The 26922-nt window shown below is 33.0% G+C and overlaps 2 protein-coding genes and 1 long non-coding RNA gene across 3 annotated transcripts; 2 read left to right on the top strand and 1 right to left on the bottom strand.

Annotated features, from left to right (window-relative positions):
- Positions 1 to 7739: 7739 nt before the first annotated feature.
- Positions 7740 to 9006, top strand: LOC129314297 (protein BPS1, chloroplastic-like). The gene has a single exon (XM_054957695.1). It carries the CDS (start codon positions 7854 to 7856, stop codon positions 8802 to 8804), a length of 951 nt encoding a protein of 316 aa, XP_054813670.1. The 5' UTR covers positions 7740 to 7853; the 3' UTR covers positions 8805 to 9006.
- Positions 9007 to 15846: 6840 nt separating this feature from the next.
- On the bottom strand, positions 15847 to 17425 carry LOC129314494 (uncharacterized). Its single transcript, XM_054957946.1, has 3 exons — positions 17150 to 17425; positions 17010 to 17062; positions 15847 to 16113 (listed from the first exon to the last, which is right to left on the bottom strand). Exons 1-3 carry the CDS (start codon positions 17238 to 17240, stop codon positions 15991 to 15993), a joined length of 267 nt encoding a protein of 88 aa, XP_054813921.1. The 5' UTR covers positions 17241 to 17425; the 3' UTR covers positions 15847 to 15990.
- Positions 17426 to 24331: 6906 nt separating this feature from the next.
- On the top strand, positions 24332 to 26919 carry LOC129314443 (uncharacterized). The gene is made up of 2 exons (XR_008594114.1): positions 24332 to 24514; positions 26504 to 26919. It is a non-coding gene; the product is annotated as an uncharacterized LOC129314443 (long non-coding RNA).
- The last annotated feature ends 3 nt before the right edge of the window (positions 26920 to 26922 follow it).

Genomic DNA, 26922 nt, shown 5'->3' with positions numbered 1-26922 from the left:
CTCGATGATGATCTCCTGGATGAAGAGTTGAGCAAATCTGTCCAATATGATGATCTTGAGGATGATGAATTTAATGATGAACAAATTGAAGACTCTCTAGAAAATCATAAAGAGTAACCTCGAGCCAGGTTTATCTTCTCCTTTTATTTTATTATGGATCTAATCTATTGAAATCATAGAGGTTCTTGTGCTAAGAGTTTTCCTACACGTATTAAAGAAATCACTAAAACTTATAATACATAAATTCTTATTCTTTTTGAAACAAGAGCTAGTGGTTCTAGAACAGATAGTATTGTTAGGAAATTAGGTTTTTCTAACTGAATTTGTGTTAAAACTACTAGCTATGCTGGCGGTATTTGGTTACTTTGGAATAATAATTTTGTTAACATTGATTATATTTATTCTAATGTTCAGTTGTTGCATTGTAGGGTTAATATCATAGCTAATAATTGTTCCTATTTGCTCTCATGTGTCTATGGTGATCCTAATCTTCTCCAACATGCTTTGGGATTCTATCAATTCTCTTGCCCATAATATAACTATTCCTTGGCTTATTGTTGGTGACTTTAACTTATATCTTTCATGTGATGACAAGTATGGTAGAGATAATTTCAATTGGAGATCTATGAAACAGTTTATATAATGCATAAATTTTTCCAACCTTCTTGACCTCAACTTTATGGTGATAGATTTACCTTGAAAAAAGGTAATGTGAAAGGACAGATTGATTGGGCCTTTTGTAATACAGAATGGAGGCTCAAATCTCACAAAGCAATTTCCTTTCATCTTCTCAGATATGGTTCTAATCATTGACCTATTAGAATTCAATTATTTAAAGAGTCTCAACTAAAGAATCAAACTAAACCCTTCCATTATAATGCTGCTTGGATGCTAGAAAAATCCTTCCGCCCTATGGTCAAAGATTCGTGGATCAATAATAACTAGATAGAGGGAGCTATAAATTTTTCCAATTTAGCTACTACTTGGAATAAGGAAAATCTTAGTAATATTTCATCCAAGAAGAAAAGAATTTTAAGCAGATTGGAAGGAATTGACAAGAACAGAAGCTACAAAGATAATTACTTCCTTCAAAAATTGGAAAAATTCCTTTAGGAAGACTATAACAAAGTTCTTTTGCAAGAAGAGATGATTTGGTTCCAAAAGGCTAGATGTAAATGGCTTAAATGGGGAGATCAAAATACAAAATTTTTCCATACTACATCTATCATCAGAAAGAAAAGAAATCAGATCATTTCTCTTAAAAATAATGATGACAATTGGGTGGAAGACAAGAATATTCCAAAGAACATGGCTGTTTCTTTCTTTGAAGACCTTTTTAAGGAAGATAATGACAATAGACCTAAACTCACTACAACTGCTTTCTTTCCACCTCTTTCTTCTGACCAACTTCAATCCTTACATAGGGATGTGACTGATGAAGAAATTAAAAATGTTGCCTTTAATATTGGGGCATTTAAAGCCCCTGGCCCTGATGGCATTAATGTAGGATTCATTCACTCTTATTGGAATGATCTTAAGGACAATATCTTCAATCTGGTCAAAAAGGCTTTCAAAGAACTAGATTCTATAAAGGAAATTAATGACACTTTTATTACCTGATCCCTAAGATTGATCACCTAACTTGTATGAAAGACTTCCGACCTATCTATCTCTGCAATGTTAACTATAAAATTATCACCAAAATTCTATCTACAAGATTACATGCTTGCATGAACCACTTAATTAGTGATTACCAAAGTAGCTTTATTCAGGGACAATAGAGTAGTGATAATATTATTATTGCTCATGAAGTCATTCATTCTATGATGAAAAAAATAGGAACAAAATGTTTTATGGCCCTTAAGGTGGATCTTGAAAAAGATTTCAATAGACTATCATAGAATTTCATCGACGATACTCTTATCTCTATTAGGATAAAAAATCACTTTAGAAAATTAATTCTTACTACTGTCTCCACCACTCGAATGAAAATTCTTTGAAATGGTGAACCAACAAAAGAATTTACTCCTTCTTGTGGCATTTGTTAGGGGAATCCTCTTTCTCCTTATCTTATTGTCCTTGTATTAAACGTTTGAGTCACTGCATTCTTAATAGTATTGATAAAAATGAATGAAAACCTATTAGACTAACACCTAGTGGGCCTCCTATCTGTCACTTATTTTTTGCTGATGATTTGTTGCTTTTTGTAGAATTATCTTTCTCTCAAATGCAAATCATTCTTTAATGTCTTTCTGATTTCTGTAATGCATCTGGTCAAAAAATTAACACTGGAAAATCCAAACTTTTTTGCTCTAGAAATGTTAATTTTAATAGAGCTTTACAAATTAGTAAAGATCTTGGAATTTCTCTTACTGGTAATCTTAAAAATATCTTGGAATTCCTATCATTCATGAAAAGGTTATGAAGCTTAACTTTATGCATTTAATTAAAAAGATGAACTCTCACTTGGCAAATTGGAGAAGTCAATATCTCAACATTCCACAAAAATCAATTCTCATAAAAATTTGTTCTATTAGCTTTTTCTAACTACAGCATGCAAACTATACTCTTACTTGATAACATGTTAGAAGAATTGGATAAAATCTCCAAAAATTTTCTTTGGGACTCTTCTGATGAAGAAAAAAAAACCCCACCTTCTCTCTTAGGATTGCATCACTTCTGATAAAAAGGTTGGCGGTCTTGGCATTAGAAATTTAAAAGCCAGAGTATTGCTTTTATCATGAAGTTATGTTGAGGCATTATCACTAAAACGAATTGTCTTTGGGTGAGTGTCATATAAGATAAATACAATTGTAGCACACCGACTATCCTTATGGTTGTTAACAACCATAATTCCTACTTCTATACCTGGAGTAGCATTTGCAAAATATGAGACACTTTCATGATTTTTATTAGTTGGAAAGTTGGAAAAGAAGAGAAAATATCCTTTTTGGCATGATAAATGGACCTCTCTCCCTGATTCTCTTATTAAACATGCCTTTCATAACGTCAATTCTATTCTTCATGCGTGAGTATCAGATTTTTACAAGCCTAACGAAGGTTGGAATTTAGATCTTATGAGAAGATACCTTCACCTGAATATTATTAATCATATTGCTCTTGTTTAACCTCCTAATACCCAGAGTGAAAAGGACATTCTTATTTGGAGACCATCATTTGATGGTAACTTTTTATTAAATCTACCTACACAACAATAGAAAATTGGAAGGCTCAGGAACACAATAATTTATGGTCTAAAATCTAGAAATGGCCTACTTATGAAAAGATTAAGTACTTCCTTTGGAAAGTAGCTTGGGAACATCTTCAAATAAACACCATGCCCTCTAACAAAAAAACTATACAGCATCGTGCTTGTTAACTGGGTTGTAACTCTCATAACTCTTCTATTCATATCTTAAGAGATTGCAAAGATGCTAAGGAGGTTTGGGAAAAGTTAGTAACCCTTTCAAATATAATATCTTTCTCTCTCTTCCTATGCAGGACTGGCTAATTTAGAATGCTAATAATGAAGTAGGAAGCAAATATATTAGAGGATTGCCTTAGAAGAAACTTTTTGCACAAGCTTGCTGGAATATTTAGAAAACAAGATGTAAGGAAGTTTACTCTAAAGATGATACTTTGGACAAAGACATTTCTTTCTTAAGTACTCAACAGATTATAAATGACCTGCAGCTTCAATCCAAGCTTGACCGTCTAAGCAATTTCGATACTAGACATAAAGCGAATTAGAAGCCTCCAGATCCTGGGTGGGTGAGACTTAATGTTGATGGTTCAGTTAAGCGTAATGGTGCTACAGCTTATAGAGGTCTTATCAAGGATGACAAGGGTAAATGGATCAAAGGATTCACTTAAAACCTTAGTTACCAACACATTACTATTGTTAAGCTTATAGGAATTCTAGATGGGCTAAACATTTGCTAGAATGCAAAGATTTCAAAAATCAATGTTTATACTGATTCTATAGAGGCCATATCCCTCATTAATGGTAGCTCAATCTAGAATCATCCACTCTCAGAAATCATCAAAAGCATTAAAAATCTCATCATGAGGAGCTGAGAGGTCACTCTAAAACACGTCTATAGATAAACAAACTGCTGTGATGACCTTCTAACCCACAAGGCCTCTAGCGAACATTTTGATGCTACTCTGTTTGATGACACTCTAATAGATTGTAGTAGCATTTTGTCTTTTGATATGACCTAGCTTTGGTCCTTTTGCATGGTATTTTTACCATGGCTTTGTATTAAAAAAAAGTCATCCCCAAATCAAAGGGGTAAAGACGTAAAGTAGACAGAGCTATTACCAATAGAGGCCAAATCTGATACAACCTCTTGAATAATGCTATGATATGCCCAACAACATCAACGCAATAGCATTAGTGAGAACTTAGCAATCAGTTGATGCTATTTGTAGTAGAGGGAAAGGAAAAAATAATAATAATTATATTTATAAGGAACTTATCAATTTTCAATATTCCTCTTTATACTTTTGTCTTTATTAAATACTTTGAATAAAAATATTAATAATGAGATTTTAAAAATATTGAATAAAGGTAAAAGTGAAAATTTATTAAATTATAAGACAAAGCTAATGAAGTTTAAAGTTTTTCTTGATTCCGATAAAATATGTTAAAAATAACTTATAAATAGGATAAGAGAGAGTAATCAATTGGTCAATGAAGCAGCAAACAATCAACATAGCCTTCTTACAAGCAATAAAATTTTAAGGTTAAGGTGTAAAAACACATTTAAAAAAAAAATCAACAACTTCTAATATTCTTAAGTCTTACCCATTAGATTTATAAAAAGGTGACCATTCTCCAATTCATTAAATTCCATCATTAAAACTCATTCCCTCCATTCAAAAATATAAAGTATTTTTAAGGAGTTGGATGTTCAAAATGTAAGGAATTTTTATTTTTTTGAGAGGTATTTATTATTATTTTTTTTAAAATTACCCTTATTGATAATAACTTTATATTTATTGTAGGGTGTTTAATAGAAGTAAATACAGAAAGATGGGATTAGTTAAAAAGTAGATAATAACTTTATTGAGAATGAGATTCAGTTAAAAATACTTTACATTTTTGAATGGAGGGCGTAACAATTATTATCATGTTAATTTAACGAATAGAGAAGATTAACTTCTTTCATCAATATAGATACTTATGCTTTATTGTTAAGAAATCACTTTACAACTTGCAAGGTGATTTCGTGCTGATTAAACATCTCCCCAAACAGAAAACATGGACTAAGTCATGTTTTTATATTTAGTCTATGAATATAATAAATCATAGATATAGATGAGCTATTATATTTCCATTTATTACTTAATTAAAGCAGTCTTCCCCTGCAATTTTCTATAAACAAGTCCTAGGATGAAGAACGAGTCTTGGAGAAGTATTATAATAATACCTAATAAGTGATTTGATTTTGTGATACGTAGAAAAGATTTGTATTAACTATTACGTTAACATGTCGGTTCTTTTAATTTTAAATTAATTAATTAATTAGATAGTGTCAAAACTTAATGCTGCACTGACCTGAGCATCACCGATCAATATCTTTCAATTTTTCCACGCTTCTCTGCTTTTTCAAGGTTCTCTTAATATATTCGTTCAGCCATATCCTATCACTTTCATCGTTATCATTTGTTATTATTATTTTGTTAAAAGATAACACAAAGCCTTAATGCAGACGTAAGAGGAGAAAAAAAAAAATCAATAAAATCAAAACAGAGAAAAACTACATATATTAAATTCCTTTTGAATCAAATTGCTCACCTTGCCTCTCGAGCTGCTAAAAGTAATATATTATATTTCTTAACACTTAATTCTATGGGAGTGTATTTGGGAAAGCTGGTTTCTTTTGAGGTGTCCAGATATTTTGGTTGGATATGTGCTGCCATAGAAAATAAATGAATTTAATGTGATAAAACCTTTAACACTGAAGCGAACTTTAGTTGGGAATTACAATTATATATAATTAAAATATTTTCAAATAAGTCTTTTACCTAGATAATGAAAATTAAATTAATCATTGAAATGGTTGAGATAAGAGTTAAACGATCATTGGTTCAATTCTAAGTGAACCAAAATTTATTCAATCATGATTAAAATAATATAACTTAATTAAAATATAAAAAATATTTAGACATCAATTTCGAAAGCGTAATATTTAAATAAAAAAAAACACTATCCCACTAGTAAATTGAAGATTCCTATATAAACCACAATAAACCAACAAAAAAGCTACTAAAGCACAAATCTGGCATATTGCCATTTTTTTTTTCCTTTAAACTCAAAACAATGTCATTTCAGACTTATAAGAGAAAAAAAAATATAAAATATAAATTGATCTATTTATTCAAAACTCTTGAGTAAACTAATTAGAAGATTGGTTTACCAGTTTATTTGTATGAGAAGGTTGGGCTCTAATAACATGTCCTTTTTTTAAGTTGTGAAGTAGAGGCCCAAAGAAAAACTACAGCTTCTGATTTTTTTTTTCATTTTTTATTTTTAAAAATTATTCTGTGAACCAATTTTTACAAACTATTTTTCAAAACAAAATAAACTAAAAATCTATTTGATTATATTAATTTGAAAACAAGTTTAGAACTTAAAAAAGTGATTTACAATGGTAGTTACCAGTGGTCAGTGATGGCCGATAGTTGTAGTTGCTAGTTATTTCTTCCAATGAATAATGATAATGATGATAATGGAAAATCACTCCCAAATCTTATACAAGTAATTCAAATACAAAATGAAAAAAAGTCAATTTGCTCTCTTGAAATTGTCAATTAATGTTTGATAGTTGTTAGTAGAATTGTTCAGTTGACAATTAAATAGCAATAATTAAGAAACAAGTTTCAATACTCGTGATCATTATAATGAGATTCAGACTATTTAAGTTTGATTATCTTTATTTTAAAATTTGTATCTATTAAAAATAACTTAACGAGAACGTGAAAATAAAATTATCCCATATATAGGCCATCGAGTATTAATTGGAATGGATTATGTTGGTGTCCTATTTAGATTAAGAAAAAATATAGAAAAAAGAAAATTAAGAAAGAAAATAGAAAAGAAAGCAATTTTTAGCCTTATTTGAATGAATTGAGAAAAGTGGAAAGAAGAAAAACTAAAAAAGTAAGTTCTCTCCACATATTGAAAGATTTTGAGAGGAAAAGTTCATTTCACATGTTACCTCGGATTTGGGGTGTCTCTTCCACGAAGGTGGCGCCGTCACCCTCCTCTCCTCTCACTCCTCTAATACCCACATTTTTAAGACATTATTTGATACGAAAGAATGAGAGGTGACAAAATAAATTTGGGTGAAAAAATGATTTATTACCTTGTTTGGTATAAAGTAGCAATACTTTATTTGAAGTAATTTCCATTTCATCTCTAGATCATGAGAATGGAATCCATTTTATGGGAATGATTTTTTTAGACAAAAATATCTTAAATTATGAATTTTATAAACAAGAGTGTCTGTTCCTTTTTTTTATTGTAATTATTTTTATAAAATAAAAATTATATCATCATTCATTTAATATACTCAAAGTATTTTTAAATCTCATTCTCACTTTTGTTTTCACTCCCATTACCATTTTCTCAAAAATCATTCCACATGACAAACATGACATAAATTAATAAATAAATAAATAAAGGAAGAAGATGGCTATTGAAATAAAGAAGTTGAGAAATGAGAAGCTGCAACCCAAACATTCAAAATTTCAAATCTTGACTAAGGAATTCAAGTTTTCAAACGCCTCAATCCGAGGTTCCCAACTATTATTATTATAGCGTCTCATTTTTTATCTGATCGTCGATGGTGCTCTTGGCAGCTCACAAATTTTCAAAGAAACTGGAGGATCACAACAGTCATACTCATCACGATGCTCACCATCATCATCAATCACACCACTTTTCATCTTCCCTTCAAGCTTTTCGATCCATAGCTTCCGATTCCATTTCCCAATTACCCCAATCTGAAATCCTCTCCCTCTCATGGATCCACAAGTTTCTGTGTCTCTTGCCCCCAATCAACGACGCCTTCGCGAAGCTTCTGGTGGACATCGATTATCCCATGAGCTCATGGGATCCCGAATCTGTCCAAGCGTTTCTCGGATACAGCATGAATTTGCTTGATCTTTTCAATTCGGTTTCTGCTTGTCTCTCTCATCTCGGTCAGGCTCGGATGTCTGTGTCTCATGGATTGAGTCTTTTGGAGAATTCGCCTTCTTCGGCGACCCGGCATCTGAAATCGATCCCTCCTGGTAGTTTCAACCGTAGTTTCGGTGGGGATACAAACGTGGAGGATCGCGAGGCAAAAGATTTCTCAGGTAAGCAAATGGTTGTTCATGAAGCTGTGAATGAATTGATGAGGATTGGCTTCTGTGTTTGTGGGATTTTCTTGTCTGGTTTGTGCAGCGATTGGAAACCCTACTTGGAGACGAGAAAAATCGCTGGTGAATTTGATGGTTCTTCAGTTTTCCCGCTTGATTCCAGAATCAATGAGCTGATGTTGATTAGTAAAATACCAGTGTTGAAAGAGATTGAAGAGATAAACAATTATGTGGCTAAACTTATTGCTGCTTCAAATGCTGAGAAACTTGATTCAGCCATGGAATTGCAGAAAGAGCTTCATGTATTGGAGAAGCTCGTGGACGATTTGAGCAAGGAAATGGATGATTTTTTTGGAAGCGTTATGACTCAGAGAAATGAGTTGATCGATTGCTTTAGGCTGATCACCACACAACCGCAAAAATCCGTTGCTTGATCTGTAGATATGTTCTTGGTTTCTTTGATTCTCATATGAGTTTGTTGTAAATTCTGAATATGATTGATTTCTTTGCACAACAATGTCCGCAAGTACATAGATGGAATAGTTTGAGATGATATTTGGAATGATAGATTCAAACATACTTTAAAAACATTGTCACATTTCAGCCAATAATGGAAGTACATTCCCTTGTTCTTGATCTTCTCTGGGACTTGTTTGTTTGGATGGAATGAAAAAGGAACATATAATTCATGATTATTTTATTTCTACAGTATGCAATACAAGATGAATGATCCAACTTTTTGTGTGTGGAATACAAGATTATTCCAATTTAATTAGTAATTTTGAATTCTGAGTTCTAAGAATACAACAACTAACAACATTACAACTGGATGGTTAAGTCCTAAAAATTTAGCAGCATGACAACTCAGTTGTAAAGCCTACTGCCCAAAAGAGTCTGTCAATGCTTGATTCGAATTAGTATGGTTTTTAAGTCTTCTTAACTTGATGTAGTGTAAACTCAGATGTTAGGTGAGTAAACAATAAAAAAAGGGAGAATATTAATGAAAAATTCTTGAAAAAATTTAAGATCTTAAAAGGATCCTAGATAAATTGGATGCTTGTTAAAACAATAACTTTATTTATTAATTTACTAATGTTTATTTGTTAGAAATCTTTTTAAGAAATTAATTTTTTTCAGATTATTTAATTGATATTCTCCCTTAAAAAAGTCAATGCTGGAAGAATAGAATTACGCTACGTGTATCAAAAGTAAAATTTAACCCTATACCCAATGAAAGCAGTGTGCTAAAAGGTTAAAAAAAATCATAAAATTGTTGCCTACGTAATGGTTCTAAAGAGAGAGATCAAACTTTTATTATATGCAGGGGAAGGATATGGTGAATTCTAGTGTTTTGAATTTTCTTTTAGGCCTCCCATGTTTAATATTTTAAAACTTTTGTTCTTGATCTTACTTTTTTATTCCCTTTAGTGCTTTATTGTTTGATTTAGAGGGGCACAAGTCTTAGGTTGCCTTTATGTAAATTCAACATTTTTTTTAATAATGCAATTGGTTATAAATTTTTTTTTATTCTTTTTGGACATTGTAGTTTTATTAATGTATAATTTTTTATTGTGTGTGTGTATATTCTATTGCATATAATTCTATTCTAGGCATTGTCAGTATATAAAAAATTTAGGGACAACATAACCATTGATCCTTATAGAAAGCAATTGTCCCTTTTAATTTTTACCTTTTGTTGATTCAAATTGCCAACTCATTAACATTGTTAGCTGCGCATCAAATTATTTAACGCTATTATTAGTGACATATTATCATCCCTCTAAACATATTTAAAAGTAGAGTGACCTAAATTATTGAAAAGAAGCACATGAATCAATAACAAAAAAGATAAAACTATAGAGATGAATATTTATGTTTTTTCAACAATTTAAAGTATGGAAAACTTCATGCCGTCGACCTCTTCATGAATTTAGCATTCATATCCTTCATTTCAGCCGAAAACTTGGATCTTTATTCCTTCCGTAATGGCTAATATGTGAATCTCAACTAACATCCTCATGATTTTCGCATACATGTCCTCAATTTCAGCATAATATATGGATCTGACTAAATGTACATCTTGATATGTATAATAAACACACTACAACTTTGAGCCTTATTTTACTTTTGATGAGTTTTTAAATTTACCCCCCTAAATTTTATTTCACGAAAAAAGATTAGATTCAACAACCTCTAGAACTAAAAAAAAAAAAATATAATTATTAGTCTTTATACTCTTAGCGTGTTTTAATATTAGACCTTGCATTTCTTTTTGTTATTCCAAGCCTTAAATTTCACTAGTCTACAAAGTTAGTCCCTATTATCACTTGTTGAGTTAAATATATTGATGTGTACATAATTCTATTAACAGAAAGACTTATGTATTTAGCTTTATATATTTAATATATCTTTATCTAATCATATCACAGATTTGAATGTGTTAATAATATTAATAATAAGAATTTATTATAAAATGAATAATTTAAAAATTATGCACATGTCTTAATTTAAATGGAAATAAATACCTTAAGTATATATAAGACTAAGTGTATAAACTTTCCCCTTGTACTAATTCTATTGCCAAGGTAATAAAATTATAATAAGTTGAATATTATATAAGCAAAATGACCACTAACCTTTATGTGTATCTTTCTTAACTATCTTTTCTGAAGCTTCATCCATTGTGCATTTAAGGATTTTGATTTAATGTCTTTTTTTCTTTCCTTTTTTGGCCTGCTACTCATTTTTCATATAAGTCAATATAATTTTAACAAGTTAATGTCAGAAGTAATAGTTTATGTACACATTAGTTATTGTTAAATCATTACAGTCATCTTTAAAAAAAATATAGGAATTAATATTACAATCAGATGAAACTCAAGAAACTTGAAATAATGAAAAAAAAATATAAAAAACTAATAATAAAATACCTTAAAAATTACATGATCCAATAGTTATACACTCCCAACTCAGAATTGATAAGACCACAAGGTGCAAGGGTGAGCTAATGGATACAAAGGATTGACAATGGAAGTTGGACATTGGGCCTTTTTTTGGGGCAAACATTAGGCTCATGTATGAAAGAATATTGATAGCCCAATAACTTGATCACCGGTGTATCACCAAAAGAAGACTTGATCACCCAAAAAAAAAATAAAGAAGGAAATTTAAAATGATGAAAATAAAATAGATGAACATATCAAAATAAATTCTAAGATTTGTAATAGGGTATTATTATGCTTTAAGAGGCTAACAAGCTTGAAAAAAAAAAAAAGAAACATTCAAGAACCTTGTATTTATTTCCCTTCAGTTTAACCTGATAATTCAATTTTAAAATTCTGAAATTAATGGTTTATATTATTGTTTATTCAACTAGTTCGAGTCTTGCGCAGTGCACGCATTTTAGAAAAAGAGTCATACTTTTTATAGCTTATTAAGAATGCAATTTGTTAGAGCTTTTATGTTATGTATAAATATAAATTAATGGAACAGTTGCTTTTCATAAAATATTTAAAAAATTTTATTAAATTGTATTCAAAGCCCTCATTTGGTATGAGTAGAGAATCCCATCCTTCAAGGAAATAGTTATATGCTTGATTCTCAACTCTTATATAGGAAGCAAATAAATACCTAAATAAACTGGGTGCATCACGTCATTTGTAGTCTGTTCAATTAAAATACTCTAAATAATCTAAATAAAATCTTGTGTGACATTTTTTTAATTAATTTTATTTTTATAACAAAATAAACATTTAATTTTTTGCCTTTTAACTCTCCATTATCATTAATGTCAAAATTAGTTTATATTGAATATCGTATAAATGTCATGTTTTTATTGAACAGATTATAAATGACGTAATATACCTGATCTATCTAAGTATTTCTCATAGAAAATATGTTAATAAATATTGAAATATATATATATATATATAGATATAAAATGGGTTGTGGTATACTATTGGATATTGACAAATTTAAAGAAAAAGGAAAAGAAAAGACGAAGTGGAAAAAAAAATCATTACAATAATAAAAAAGGTAAAAATGTTGAAAGCAGCAAGTTAACTATATAAATATCGCTTTTTTTCCTTTTAACTTATCAATAATCAGTCATTAATCATTATTATATAATATACAAACAAGGTTATCGTTTGAGATTTTTAAAAATGCAGGCATAAAAAAATGAAAGAAAAATAATTTTCTTTTTATATAACTGTCTAACTAAATTAGATTCGAGCATTATTGAAAGACATTTTCTTAAGCTACCTCAATGAATTATAGTTTCAAGTTGTTTTAGACTGAAACTCCTTCAAGTTTTTAAATCACTCTCCAAGAAGTTCAAGAGATTTCAGCTTTGTAAATTGCAAGGGAGAAATCATCCCAGATCTTGATGTTTTGTAGCTTTTGTTGGGCCTAATGTCACGAATGATATATTCGTGATCGTGTAAAGACCAATATAATGAACAATTCGCTGGTTAGCCTCACACAATATGGGTAAAGGGGCGACATTAGCATTTGGGTGTGTTCTGTCTTATTCTTCGGGCTGAGTGCACAACTGGTCGGGAGCTAGTGCCGCCTCCCTGATGAGCCCATGGCAGGGCAAAACTAGTAGAATTCGTATGTGATAAGGCTTGTCCTGAGGATTATGGGGTCCTCTGGACGCCGCACGGGCGCTGTGTGCTGCACCAAACTCTAAGGCCGTGACAGATTGGTATTAAAGCGGGACGTACTTTACTGCCGTGTGCCTGTGGAGTCTCACATTGGGACTAGTTGACCTCGGCACCGCTCCAAAGGCCTGCGAGGTGTAGGTAGGTCCAAAAATAGGGACTTGGGCGGAAAGGTTGGCCGTGGTCGACTCCACTCCTGTTGGCTCGCGAGTGCGAGTGGGTCCGAAGAGTGTTGCACTCGGGTGGCCATTCAGCAGTAAGCTGATGTGTGTGTGACAGTACTGTACGGGTGATCCTTGGGCCGAGTCTTTCTCCCCTAGCACGAGGGCGTGCTAAATTAGGTGTGGGAGAATGTCACGAATGATATATTCGTGATCGTGTAAAGATCAATGTAATGAACGATCCATTGGTTAGCCTTGCACAATATGGGTAAAGGGGGCGACATTAGCATTTGGGTGCATTCTGCCTCAGTCTTCGGGCTGAGTGCACAACTGGTCGGGGGCTAGTGTCGCTTCCCTGATGAGCCCATGGCAGGGCGAAACCAGTGTGGTTCGTATGTGCCAGTGTGGTTCGTATGTGATAAGGCTTGTCTCGGGGATTATGGGGTCCTTGGGACGCCTCACGGGCGCCGTGTGCTGCGCCAGACTCTCAGCCCGTGACAGAGTGGTATCAGAGCAGGACGTACTTTACTGTCGTGTGCCTGTGGAGTCCCACGTTGGGACTAGTCAATCTCGGCCGCTCCAGTAGGCCTATGAGGTGTAGGCGGGTCCAAAAATAGGAACTTGAGCGGGAAGGTTGGCCGTGGTCAACTCCACTCCTGTTGGCTCGCGGGTGCAAGTGGGTCCGAAGAGTGCAGGACTCGGGAACGGTAAGCTGATGTATGTGTGGCAGTACTGTACATGTGATCTTTGGGCAGAGTCTTTCTCCCCTAGCACGAGGGCGTGTTAGATTGGGTGTGGGAGAATGTCACGAATCATACTTTCGTGACCATGTAAAGACCAATGTAATGAACGATCCGCTGGTTAGCCTCGCACAATATGGGTAAAGGGGGCGACATTGGCATTGGGTGCGTTCTGCCTCAGTCTTCGGGCTGAGTGCACAACTGGTCGGGGGCTAGTGTCGCCTCCCTGATGAGCCCATGGCAGGGCGAAACCAGTGTGGTTCGTATGTGGTAAGGCTTGTCTCGAGGATTATGGGGTCCTCGGGATACTGCACGGGCACCGTGTGCTGTACTAGACTCTCAGCCCGTGACAGAGGTAATGTCACGAATCATACCTTCATGACCGTGTAAAGACCAATGTAATAAACGATCCGCTGGTTAGCCTCGCACAATATGAGTAAAGGGGGCGACATTGGCATTAGGGCGTTCTGCCTTAGTCTTCGGGCTGAGTGCACAACTGGTCGGGGGCTAGTGCCGCCTCCCTGATGAGCCCATGGCAGGGCGAAATCAGTGTGGTTCGTATGTGGTAAGGCTTGTCTCGGGGATTATGGGGTCCTCGGGACGCCGCACGGGCGCCGTGTGCTGCGCCAGATTTTCGGCCCGTGATAGAGTGGTATCAGAGCGGGACATACTTTACTGTCGTGTGCCTGTGGAGTCCCACGTTGGGACTAGTTGACCTCGGCACCGCTCCAAAGGCCTGCGAGGAGTAGGTGGGTCCAAAAATAGGGACTCAGGCTGAAAGGTTAGCCGTGGTCGACTCCACTCCTGTTGGCTCGTGGGTGCGAGTGGGTTCGAACAGTACAGGACTCGGGTGGCCATTTAGTAGTAAGTTGATGTGTGTGTGGCAGTACTGTACGGGCGATCCTTGGGTAGAGTCTTTCTCCCCTAGCATGAGGGCGTGCTAGATTGGGTGTGGGAGAATGTCACGAATGATATATTCATGACCGTGTAAAGACCAATGTAATGAACGATTCGCTGGTCAGTCTCGTACAATATGGGTAAAGGGGGTGACATTAGCATTTAAGTGCGTTCTGCCTCAGTCTTCGGGCTGAGTGCACAACTAATCGGGGGCTAGTGCCGCCTCCCTGATGAGCTCATGGCAGGACGAAATCAGTAAGATTCATATATGGTAAGGCTTGTCCTGAGGATTATAGGGTCCTTAGGACGCCGCACGGGCGCTGTGTGCTGCGCCAGACTCTAAGGCCGTGACACTAAGCCTCTTTACTTCACCCAAAATGAAAACATGGGTCCAAAAAATACTTTTTACTTTTGTTTTTTTTGGGTTACTTCTTGTTAAATGTCAAACGGCTTACCAAAAACATTGTATTAAAAAAATGTGCCCCAAAAATGTATCAAACTGGCAAAACTACATGCAAGTGTTTTCTTTGGTAAAACAATTGCTTAATTGGTTAAAACACAATACTCCTAATTATAAGTCACCCATGCTCTGGAGTATTTTTCCAAATTTACCCCTAATTAAATGGCTTACCTTCTATACGAAGTTGCTTCAATTTTTTCATTCAACAATTTATTGAAGAATATTAAAAAAAAACAGAGATATTTAATGATAAAAAATTTGCTTATACCTTGGATAGAATGCAAGAAAGTATTTATTTATACTAACACTTAACAATATAAAGTTTATTTGGAGGGATTATAACAGAAGTCACTGACAAAACTATCAAACTTGTGTGACCCCAGAGTACTAACATGTAAATGAAAAAAGGAAAAAAGAAAAGACAGCTGCTAATGCAAATCTCAAATCGAACTCCTTTTACCTAATTTTTAGCTTATAAAGGGATCAACAAAAGCTTGCCACAAATGTAGAACACATCAAATGATTTGAAAGAACACCAAGAAAGAGGCAAAGTATAGGGAAAAACTAAATTCTATATATACTCTCAAGAAAGGGAAAACCCACAGAATCAAAATTGATTTCCCATTTCACATCAGAGGATCTCATAATAAGCATCATCACAAGATAAATAATATTCTGTTAACCCAACTATCCTATGTCTATTTCTTTGCTCCAGCTGTAGGCTCTGCTGGAGGTTTAATAATACTTAGTTGACCACCATCCTTCTGAGCAACCGTGGCAGCCTTAGTCTCATTGCAGTGGTTGATGAACTTGCTTACCTCCTGGTTAATCCAAATATGAAAGGAAGAAATCAGTAATTTGAATTATTACATTACATTGTGAATACATCGGTAGATAAATAGATATGAAGCTCTCAACTAGTTACTAGGAGTCATCTGATAAGAAACAGTAGTACTAGTATAGGAACAGAAAGAGTCATTAATGTCCTTCCATTCTTGTAAATAAAGAAGAAAAAATGACAGCCAGGTCCCAAAGTGCAGTTTAATTACAGTTAGGTCCTAAAACGTTTTGATGATCATGAGTTGCAAATATCAATTCGGATAACTACCAAGTATGATATTTTCAATTGCAAATCACTTGAAGTGACCTATGAGACTTAATAAACTATTTGCAACTGATAATTCGTAACTCATTTTTCTCTAACAATTTCTGGAGACTTCAACTACTATTGAATTATTTTTTGGGGTCTAATAGTTATTCCCTCAATAAAGAAGCAGCACAACATAGGGTATGGTCAAATTTTCCAGACAAAAAATATTGTCAATCGAGGTAGTTTATGATAATTTATTGTTGCCTCTCATTGAACTAGCCCCAGGTAAGCTTTCACTAAACACAAGACTCAATAATACCAATCATAATGGAGCAAGTCTTTCTTGGAGAAGGGAAAAACAAAACTTTGTCCTATGAAGTAGTCAAAATTCGTTGCTTAACCCTGAAGAGAATGCCTCAGAAATCGCCAAAGAAAATTCTAGTAATAATGGAATCGTATCATGTCTAACATGAATTCAACACACAACATGATAATTCAAATCTAGATATTGCAGTATTGCAATGTGAATTTGAAACTTACTGCCTCTAATTCGAATCCCAAACACTCCAAAGAGAATAAATAAAGCAAGTAGCAACGAGAAAAATTATTTAAAAAAGATAAACTCACCCGATCAGTATCCATCTCCCTCGTGACCTTGGATGGCTTCACAAATCTCTTCCCTGCGAAAACAGTAACAAATTACACTAACTAGAGCTCTTTCAAATAACACCGAGAGGCAGAAAATTAGTGTAAGAACTAAGAAGTACCTTTGCGAGTATGAGCAACTTTTCCATGACGATTGGGTGGAATTGATTTCTTCTTCTTTTGGCCTTTAAAAAGCGCAGCCTTCTGCGTCATTCTCTAATGCTTCTGCTGGCTTCTGCTTGCTGCACTTAGGGTTTTGGCTTAGTGATTTCTATGAAAAATTTGCCCTAAATTGGCCTAATTGCTTTGAAGTTTGCTGAATTAGAGCAATTTCAGGCACAGATAGGGGAGAGAGAGACAGAGAGAGCGCAGACAAGAGGGAGAGAGGAAACCAACATAGTAGCGGTTGAGGGATGTTATTATATATATGTGAACTTGTTGGGTATTGTTAGGGTTTATATTTTTTATTTTATTTTAGTTTTTACTATTTTTATTAATTCCATAGAATTACTTTTTAAATTTATTCTATTTTACAAATGATATCATGGATGCTTTGATTTAAAATTTTTTAATACATTTAAAATGTTAAATTATTTTTTTAAGTTAACGTATTATCTATATATAATTCATCGTCGAAATCTATATATTTAAAATATATATATACAAATACTCTATTCGTTCAAAAATATAAGGTATTTTTTAAGAAGTTGGATGTTAAAAAATGTAAGATATTTTTAATCTTTCGAGATATAATTATTGCCTTTTTTTAAAAGTGTCTTTATTAATAATAACTTTATATTTATTATAGGATATTTAATAGAGGTAAATATAAAAAGATAAGGTTAGTTGAAAAGTAAGTAACTGCTTGAAGGATAAGATTTGATTAGAAATATCTTACATTTTTTAACAAAATAAGTATATATAAAGAGGGCTTGGATTGCAAACGAAAGTAAGGTTTGATTATTGATTTTAAATTAGTTTAAACTAATCATAACTAATTATTGTAGAACCTAATTGTGCTTTGAATTATAAAATCTATTTATATGTGCTAATATATCTTTTTAATGATAAAAGCTAACCATTTTTTCATATTTATAATCTAGTTCTATATATCTACAATTTTATATATATATATATATATATATATATAAAGAGGGGTTGGATTGCAAACGGAAGTCAGGTTTGATAATTGATTTTAAATTAGTTTGAACTAATCATAATTGATTATTGTAGAACCTAAATGTGCTTTGAATTATAAAATCTATTTATTTGTGCTAATATATCTTTTTAAATGATAAAAGCTAACCATTTTTTCATATTGGTTATAATGTGGATATCCTTTTATTTTTATGTTCCATGCAATATTAAATTTAGTAAATTGCATAATTTTATATACGTTTCATAAAACACTAGATTTAATAAATTATACTCCCTTCATTCTAAATTATAAGACATTTTTAGACAAAATCTTACATACTAATAAACATCATTAAATACCCTTAACAACCTTATCTTTTCCAAAAAAAAATAATTTTTTAAAAATACTCATTATTTAATATATTGAAAAGAGAATAGATGAAAATTAATTATAAAGAGAGAAAGAGTAATATTAAAATTAGTATATTTAATGAAATTTTAATCTATTTAAATTGTCTTATATTTTAGGATGGAAAATTTTTTTAAAAAATACTCTATAATTTGGGATAGAGGGAGAATAAAGTTTGATTTGTTGAGTTCGATGATGAACCTTATAGATTATTAGTAATTAGTAATTTTCACCGACTAAGTACCTGCCAATCGTGATAGATATCAAAAACTAGTTGGAAAGTGAATTTATCTCTCACAGACGAGATCGAATATTACGTATGTAGTAAGTGCTGTGAGTCGGTTTAGAGTCAGTTTATGCATACCCCAAGTGAAAGATCACATGGATTCAATCTTTCTTATCTTGAGATATGCAAAAGGAACCCCAGCGGACTATTATTCAAGAAACATGAAGGATTTGATGTTGAGGGACATACCATCTTAGACTGGCCCAATGAAATAGATGTAGAAGGGTATGCAGACTCAGATTGGGTTGGTGATCAAACCACCAGGAGATCTATGTCTAGGTACTTCACATTTGTGGGTGGTAATCTGGTAACATAGCAAAGCAAGGAGTGAAAAGTAGTTGCACGACCAAGTGCAGAAGCAAAATATATGGGCATGGCCAACAAGGTGTGCGAACTTCTATGGATTAAAGGCATTCTAGATGACTTGGGGATCAAATATACCAAACCCATGCAACTCCACTGTGACAACAAGTCTGCAATTAAAATTGCCCATAATCCAATGCAACATGATCATACCAAGCACATGGAAGTCGACTGACATTTTATTTGAGAAAAGCTTGATCGAAACATAATTACATTTTCCTTTGTGCAGTCTCAGTATCAACTAGCAAATGTTCTCATAAAGGCTGTATCGTCTGACGCATTCAAGAATGCTATTGGCAAGTTGGGCATGATAGATATCCATGCACTAATTTGAGGGGGAGTGTTGAAGAGGTCCAAGTAGTTTAGATATTCTTGTTGTGTATATATTAAAAGATATATTTAGATATAGCCAATATACTATCTAGTAGAATATGGCAGATAGCATAGTTACATGATTTACGTGATTTACTTGTACAGTTGCTGTGATATAACTTTACGAGGTATTATTGAATAATCAATGAATCCTATACCCATAATTTCTGGCAACATGCTTTATGGGCTTGAAGTAGTCTGCTAGTAGGATGATACATACCATTGAAAGACATTTTTCTATGCATGGGGTCTGGTCAGAACATTCTTGTGTGGAAGGACCACTGGACTTCTGGCATGATTGATTTCAAAGCTTCAAAGAGAGAAGATGTTGTTTAAAGTTGCTGACTTAATCTGTAATGGCTCTTGGGATATTTCTGCTGCATCTCATACCATGACCCTTAAAACCTTACCCTGTATATATCATATGCAGATCCCACGGCGTATCACCTCTGACAAAGCTGTTTGGAGTGGGGCAAAAAATGGAGTTTACATATCCAAGATGGGCTACAGGTTGCATTATGCGAGATCACATCCTGTTAATGTTCTTACTGCTTGCTCGTCGGATTCCTTATCTCAATCCATTTGGAAACATCTATGGGATCTAAAAACTTATCCTATTGATCCATTGAACATTACTTCATTTGAGAATTTGTGCTCTTTCTACATTTCAAACCATAGGCCTTTAGATGCTCATGATAAGTCCTATGTAGCTTGCCTTTGTTAGAACATTTGAAAAACTAGGTCTACAAAGGTTTTCTCATGTGCTAAACTTAACCCACTTTGGGTTATAACAGAAACTTTTGTTGCAGAATTTTGGAATGTTCATTATAATTCAAAGGCCAATTCGAGTACTATTGCTGGTCCTATTAAATGGACACAGCCAGCCAAGGCAAACTTAAGTTTAATTGTGACGGTGCTTTCTCAGCCGCTTCAAGGAAAGCTTCAATTGGTGTGCTATGCCGTGATCATCAACGAAATTTCATTAAAGGGGAGGTTGTCAATGCTACTTCCAGTTTTTATGGCTGAATTTCTAGCTCTTCAGAAAGCTATTTCTATTGCTGCTGATGGCAATTTTACTGATGTTGTTTTTGAAAAGCTTTATTATGTGGTATCATCTCTTCATGTCTTGCATTGTCACTGGTCTTTTCACAGCCCACTTGAAGATCTTTTTCCCACTATTCATTCTCACTCCTCCTTTTCTTTCTTGTTTATCAAAAGGGAAGGAAACTCTGTTGTTGATTAGCTAGCGGCCTCATCTCTAAAGGGTATGGAACCTTCTGGGTGGGTCTTTCGGCCTTCACTCCCTCTGACGTCCATTCTAGAGCATGATTTCAATGGTGCTGATTGTGTGATTTCTCAAGATAGAGAAGGCATTGTCTAATCTTCTTATCTTCTGCTGTTTCTTTTTACGTCTCTACTGTGTTGGCTTATGACTTGGTATTTTGTTGCTTCGTACTGTGTTGACTCTCATTATTTCGGAATGAATTTCCTTTCTCTAGTCAAAAAAACATCTGTCCGATTTTTAAAGCATTCACCAAGTCAATCACCTTAGTCAAAGGTGAGTTATTCTTTACTATTCTTGTCCAGTAGATGTGAATTTTTTTTCTTGTTATATTTTTTTGCCAAGTGCGATCATATGTCACAGGTATCATGGTTAAATTTGCAAAAATACTTAAAAAAATTAAACTATTTTTATAATAAAATATATTTTTATTTTTTTAATTTTAAAAATTAAAAAAATAATTAAAATTAAATTACTTTTTTGTAATTTAAAACATGCATATCCAAATTTTAAAAAATTATTTTATTTGTAAAATAGTAAGTTATCTTTTAATTAATTTTTCTTCAAAAAATAATAAAATATCAACAAATAAAATTACAACCTTAAATTAGGTGGACTTTGCACAATTAACTAAAGTAATTATTTTATAAAATAATTGTTGTCGGGTTCATAACATCTTTTACACTCATAATTGAATCTCAAAATTTTTTATTATTGGATTTTTTTTCCACATGAGAATAACAAATTCTTGGAATTTAGGCTCGTTTTCTGTCTTCAATGCCCATTCTTCCAAATTGCCCATTCTTCCAAATTTTATTCTCTCAGCACCGTGGAGGTTAGGAGAATATCAACAAGAGCAGGTGGTAATGTCTTGAATGGATCTTACTGTACTTTTTTTTTTTTTCTAAATATTTTGGTGAACTTTCTTATTTCAAATTTGAGAGTGAATATGGCAGCACATTTGTGGATTATTCAAGGATTACAGTGTCGCGGTTCTCGAGTCAGAGAGTTCTTCTCACAGTCCCCATTTGTTCCTGCTAGCATGGTATTGAAAATCGAACCGGACCGGTCGGGTCAACTCGAAAACCGTGAACCGGTCCCCTGTCCGGTCTGGGTTTGCTCTTAACCCGGTGAGGGAGTGAACCGGTGTAACCCGGTCAACCCGGGTTCAACCCGGTATAACCCGGATAACCCGGTGGATTGACTGGGTTAGCCGGGTTAATATTTTTTCAGACTTTTACCCCAAAACGACGTCGTTTTTTATTTTTTTTTATTTTTAATTTTTCAGAGCTCTGAGTTCAGAAAAAAATAACAAAAAAAAGTAAAATTGAAGTCAAAAGATGAAAAATTAAAGATAGAGCATGCTAAGTCCAAAAATATAGTATTTTATTATTGTTAGACTTTTGAATGGTTGGATTTGGTTGAATGTTTTTATAATTAATGTCTTTTTATTTAAATTGTATTATTTTAATCATGACCGGTTTGCCACTGGTTCAACCCTGATTGAACCACTAACCCGTGACCCAATATCATGACCGGTTTAATGACCGGTCTGGTTTTACGTACCTTGCCTGCTAGTGACACCTATTTTGTTTTCGTCCTCTAGTAGCCTTTGAGTTATACATCTTATTCTTAACTTTCGGGCTATGTCTGATATTCTTAGTTTTAAGCTACACTAGATTTATTACTTGTCTTGTAAGCTGTGCATCCATATCTATTCTTCATGGTTTACAAGCCACACTAAATTAATGATTTACCTATATAAGCTATGTGCTCTTAACAAATATCTCATGCTATGTGAATTGCTTTAAAGAAACTTATTTTTTAAAAAATATTTTTTTTGTCTCTAAATTTATATTTTTAGAAAGAAATTCTTATTATGAATTGTTAAACAAGTTGTTATTTTTGGCTTTGGAACCATGCCTCATATTCTTAGGTAATGTTTAAGAATTTTTTGTAAGATAGAATGGAATGGAATGAGATGGCTAGAAACCTTATGCCATTATTTAAAAGAAAATTTTAAAAAAAGATGAAATGGTTTTGAGGTGGCCTTTCAAGCCATCATTTGCCATCCTAAATTTATTTTTCTTGACCTCCCAAGAATGAAATATATGATATAAATAACAATTTTATAAAATTATTCTTATCTTTCTCACTCCCTCTTGCTCTTTCACTCCCTCTTACCTTAAAATTTAAAATATAATTATATCTTATTCAAATCTATGAATTTTATAATTATTCTTAAATAATAATTAAATAAATTATTTATTCTTTTAATGAAATTTCTAGACAATGAAATGTTCCACTCCGTCCCACCCCACCACATTTCATTCCATTAATAATCGTTTCTTTTCATTTTATCACATACTCTCAAACATACCCTTAATTTTAAGCTACGTCATATTTGTTATTTACTTTGTGGATTGTGTATCCATATCCACTCCTTATGGTCTAGGAGCCACACTGGATTAATGGTTTACCCACATAAGCTATGTGCTCTTGACAAATATCTCATGCTATGTGGATTCCTTTTAAAAAAACTTTTTTTTATAAAAATTTTTTAAAAAATATTTTTTTTCTTCTCAAACTTTCCATTTTTGAAAAGAAATTCTTATCCTAAATTGTTAGACAAGTTGATCTCAAAATTTCTATTACAAAGTTTATTTTGTTATTATAATAAATTTGAAAACATGTTTCACACACCTGATAATTATATTATTTCTACATTTTATATTGTAAATATTGTATAGATAAATATTTATCCATGTTGATGTTTATGTATTAGAAATGTTTTTGATAATTTAAATTATTGAGTTATGATATTCTTAAGGATGAGTCGAAACATTATTCAATTATTTATAAATTGAATACTGGAAATATTTAATCCCTTGATTTACATTATAAAATGGACCCTTTATTTGTTGGATATTTGTCTTTATTAGTATGATAAATTTAAATTATTGTCTTGTGATATTCGATAATTCTTCCAAATAATAAGCAAGATATCCATCTCTTTGATCTATCATTTTATTTTTTTTTTGAGATAATTAAGAATTTTTTTGATATAAGAGAAAATGAAAATCAGAAAACTTTTGCTGAGTAATAAGATTTATCGTTGATCAAATTAATTAATACAATATCTTAGCAGTAATCTCATCTTATATCTTATAAAGCCGTGTACTTTTTCACGTTGCACTGTTCATATACAGTGTTTTCCATCAAATGGTCCTGTGTGATGTAGTTCATGTACAGTGTTTTTCCCTAAATATATTTTTTTCGTGGGTCTCGTCATTTTTTTTGGTCTATTATTATTATCTCGCAATATTTAAGCCCATCGGTTTGTCACTATCACATTATTCACCACCAGTGTTTTTCCATTAATAACCCTAGTGATGAGAGAAAATAACATGGGTCCCATTGTTTTGTTGTCTTTTTTCACCTTCTAGATCCTTCCTTCCCTCCGAAGAGATCATCGCCCTCTCACCTTGCTGTCCCCACTGCCAAGCTTGTCCTTCATCATCATCGCACGCTCTCTCTGTCTTCACTCCCACCGATCGAGCTTCCTCCTTCATAGCCTCATAGTGTCTTCCTCATCTTCCCTTCTCTGGAGAGAGGCATCTTCTATCGTCGCTATTTAGGTATAACTTTCTCTGCAATTATGTTATCTTCTCCGTGATCTTTCTTCAATTTACTGATGTATTATATGAGTTGAGAAATCTTGCTATGAAATCAGATGCCTTGCAATCCTTGGCTAATTTTTGACGACTACTGCTATTTTTTTTCATTGCCTGGTCAGATATTTTTGCTCTCTCTGTTGTTCTATGTGCGCAGGCAGTTTTGCATCTTCCCTTTTTCTGAATTGAATGTTTGGTAACTCTGTGTTTTTTTTTAATTTTTTGCGACCCTAAATAGCGAGTGGTCTATTTTATAACAGAAAGAATTGTCTAGCAGTTTATACTATAAGGGACACTTAGCAGGTTTTAGGAATGGATGGATACTTTGCCTGTTAAGGGAACAACATAAAACAAGCAATTCATATAGCATTACTTTTTCTAAGATACTGGAAACCCAAATCTAATGATTAATATTGTCACTAAATATTGAATAAGTAGAGATTATCTGCAGTTGGCGGAGAATTTCACTACAAATCAGTCCCTCTCAGGGAAAATATTGCTTTATGGCTATGTGCTGTGGGAAGTAGTTGAAGCATTTTCTATAGGTTCCAAATTCACTATGGGGCATCATTTCTAACAAAGATGAGTTGCTGCTGTTTGGGTATTATTCCTTGTGAAAATTCTTTAATTCTGAGGCATTTTTCATCATTCGGTATTGGTGGTTCTGCCACAACAAATTGGAATCCAATACATATTGATATTATTAAAAAGTGTGTGTGTGTGTGTGCAGGCTATTGTGGTGAGTACATGCCTAAAGGTGGTAAACGGTGAATATGCGAAATGAATTGTGCCGGGGGATGAAAACCTTGATGGATACATGACTTAACAGTATTTAAAAGAAAAGAAAAAAAAAAGAGTGAGGATGTTTCATTTAAACCAAATGTCATAAATTATGTGCATTGCTTTTTTATATTTTGATTCTTTTGCATTCCCATCAGCCGTGGAATAAATTCTTGTGTTTATTACAATGCGTAGTAACGTAGGCTTTAAGAATATTTAAAGCCTATGTTACTACGCATTGTAATAAACACAAGAATTTATTCTATATTTAAAGCCTATGTTACTACGCATTGTAGAACTTACAAGAAAATAAATTCGATGTGCACAAGAAAACTTACAAGGTGACCCAAAATTGTAGAACTTACTATCAACTCACATTCAAATAAAAAACTTGATCTAGAGTTAGTTTTAACATTTTTGAGCCCACATATGAGGCTTGACGTTAGCTTCTGAAATAGACATGTATTATTTTTAAAACCAATTGAGCCTAAGAATTATATGCTTGAGTTCCTCACATTGTCTGTGCCCTTTCTTTAGAATAGGAATGTCCTTTTTTAAGAAATGCATAGGATACTAAACATTTATTTTCCTCTTTAATGAATTTTCTCTTGAAGCATGTTGTCCTATCAAGTTCTAGATTTTAAATAATAGCGGACACTTGAAGCTGTAGAATGGAATCGATTTTGGATATTGATTCCCCGAGTCTGATTGTATGTGTTTTCCACTCCAGCCTATTTTGGATTCTTGATTTGTATCCGACAAGTGCTATATGTGATTATCATTGCACTGGCCTAATATAGAATAGAATAAGTTTCTAACATATTTAGCATTGTTTTCGGTACTATATAGGTTATCTATGGGCGGGTTATCGCTGTGATACCAACTGTATCTTTGTATCTATGTAGATTCAGTATATTGAATTTGTGCAAGTGTGTTGCTAACTTCTTGATTTGGTTCACATTATATTTGTCATTGGATATTTCTTCTGGGAAGTTAATCTTCCTAATTCCTTAGATTTTGAGAATTTTTACTTGGCAATGCATTGGCTTTCAAAGGAACTGTTTGTGCTAATATAGGACCGTTGATAAGAAAAACATTTGTTGACAACTTAGTTTTGTTTTTTCATGTAGTTTCAGCAAAATTGATGTCTTCTATTTTTCATAATTTTTGTAGATTCATGATGAGCACTTGAGCTTCAAGAAATTGGAGAATGCATGTATAATAGATATGAAAAAGTATAATGACATTTGAGGAATTAACCCACTGAACTAATAGAAGGACGAAACTGGGAAAGTATGAAAGAAGTATTAGCCATGATGGATGAAACTAATCAAGTTTGGTGCTGGAGTGGATTTGGAAGGTGTAGAAACAAGTGGTCAATTTGTAGGTTATAGTTAAGCATGCTTGCAAACGACATGTTAAGCTATCCTTTGTTGTCCATGAAGTTTTTATTTCTTTTTATGTGAGTTATGAATATGTCATTCTTTTATATTCTGTTCTTCTCGGCCAAACCATGCAAGTATCTTTTGTCATAATGTTTTATCAGAAAACATAAATATAATCTATAGCTGTTACAATGTTATAGGATACCT

The sequence above is a fragment of the Prosopis cineraria genome, unplaced genomic scaffold (assembly GCF_029017545.1).
Source record: "Prosopis cineraria cultivar Desert tree isolate PC_DT_omini unplaced genomic scaffold, ASM2901754v1 PC6, whole genome shotgun sequence".
NCBI classification, from domain to species: Eukaryota; Viridiplantae; Streptophyta; class Magnoliopsida; order Fabales; family Fabaceae; genus Prosopis; species Prosopis cineraria.
This window is presented reverse-complemented; position numbering and strand designations above follow the sequence as displayed.

Excerpts from the sequence above, each read along its gene's own strand:
- LOC129314297 (XM_054957695.1), top strand. The coding sequence starts at position 7,854 with ATGGTGCTCTTGGCAGCTCACAAATTTTCAAAGAAACTGGAGGATCAC.
- LOC129314494 (XM_054957946.1), bottom strand. The coding sequence starts at position 17,240 with ATGACGCAGAAGGCTGCGCTTTTTAAAGGCCAAAAGAAGAAGAAATCA. Across the intron at positions 17,063-17,149 it reads AGTTGCTCATACTCGCAAAG|GGAAGAGATTTGTGAAGCCA; the intron begins GTACTTCTTAGT and ends CTGTTTTCGCAG. Across the intron at positions 16,114-17,009 it reads GGGAGATGGATACTGATCGG|GAGGTAAGCAAGTTCATCAA; the intron begins GTGAGTTTATCT and ends TGGATTAACCAG.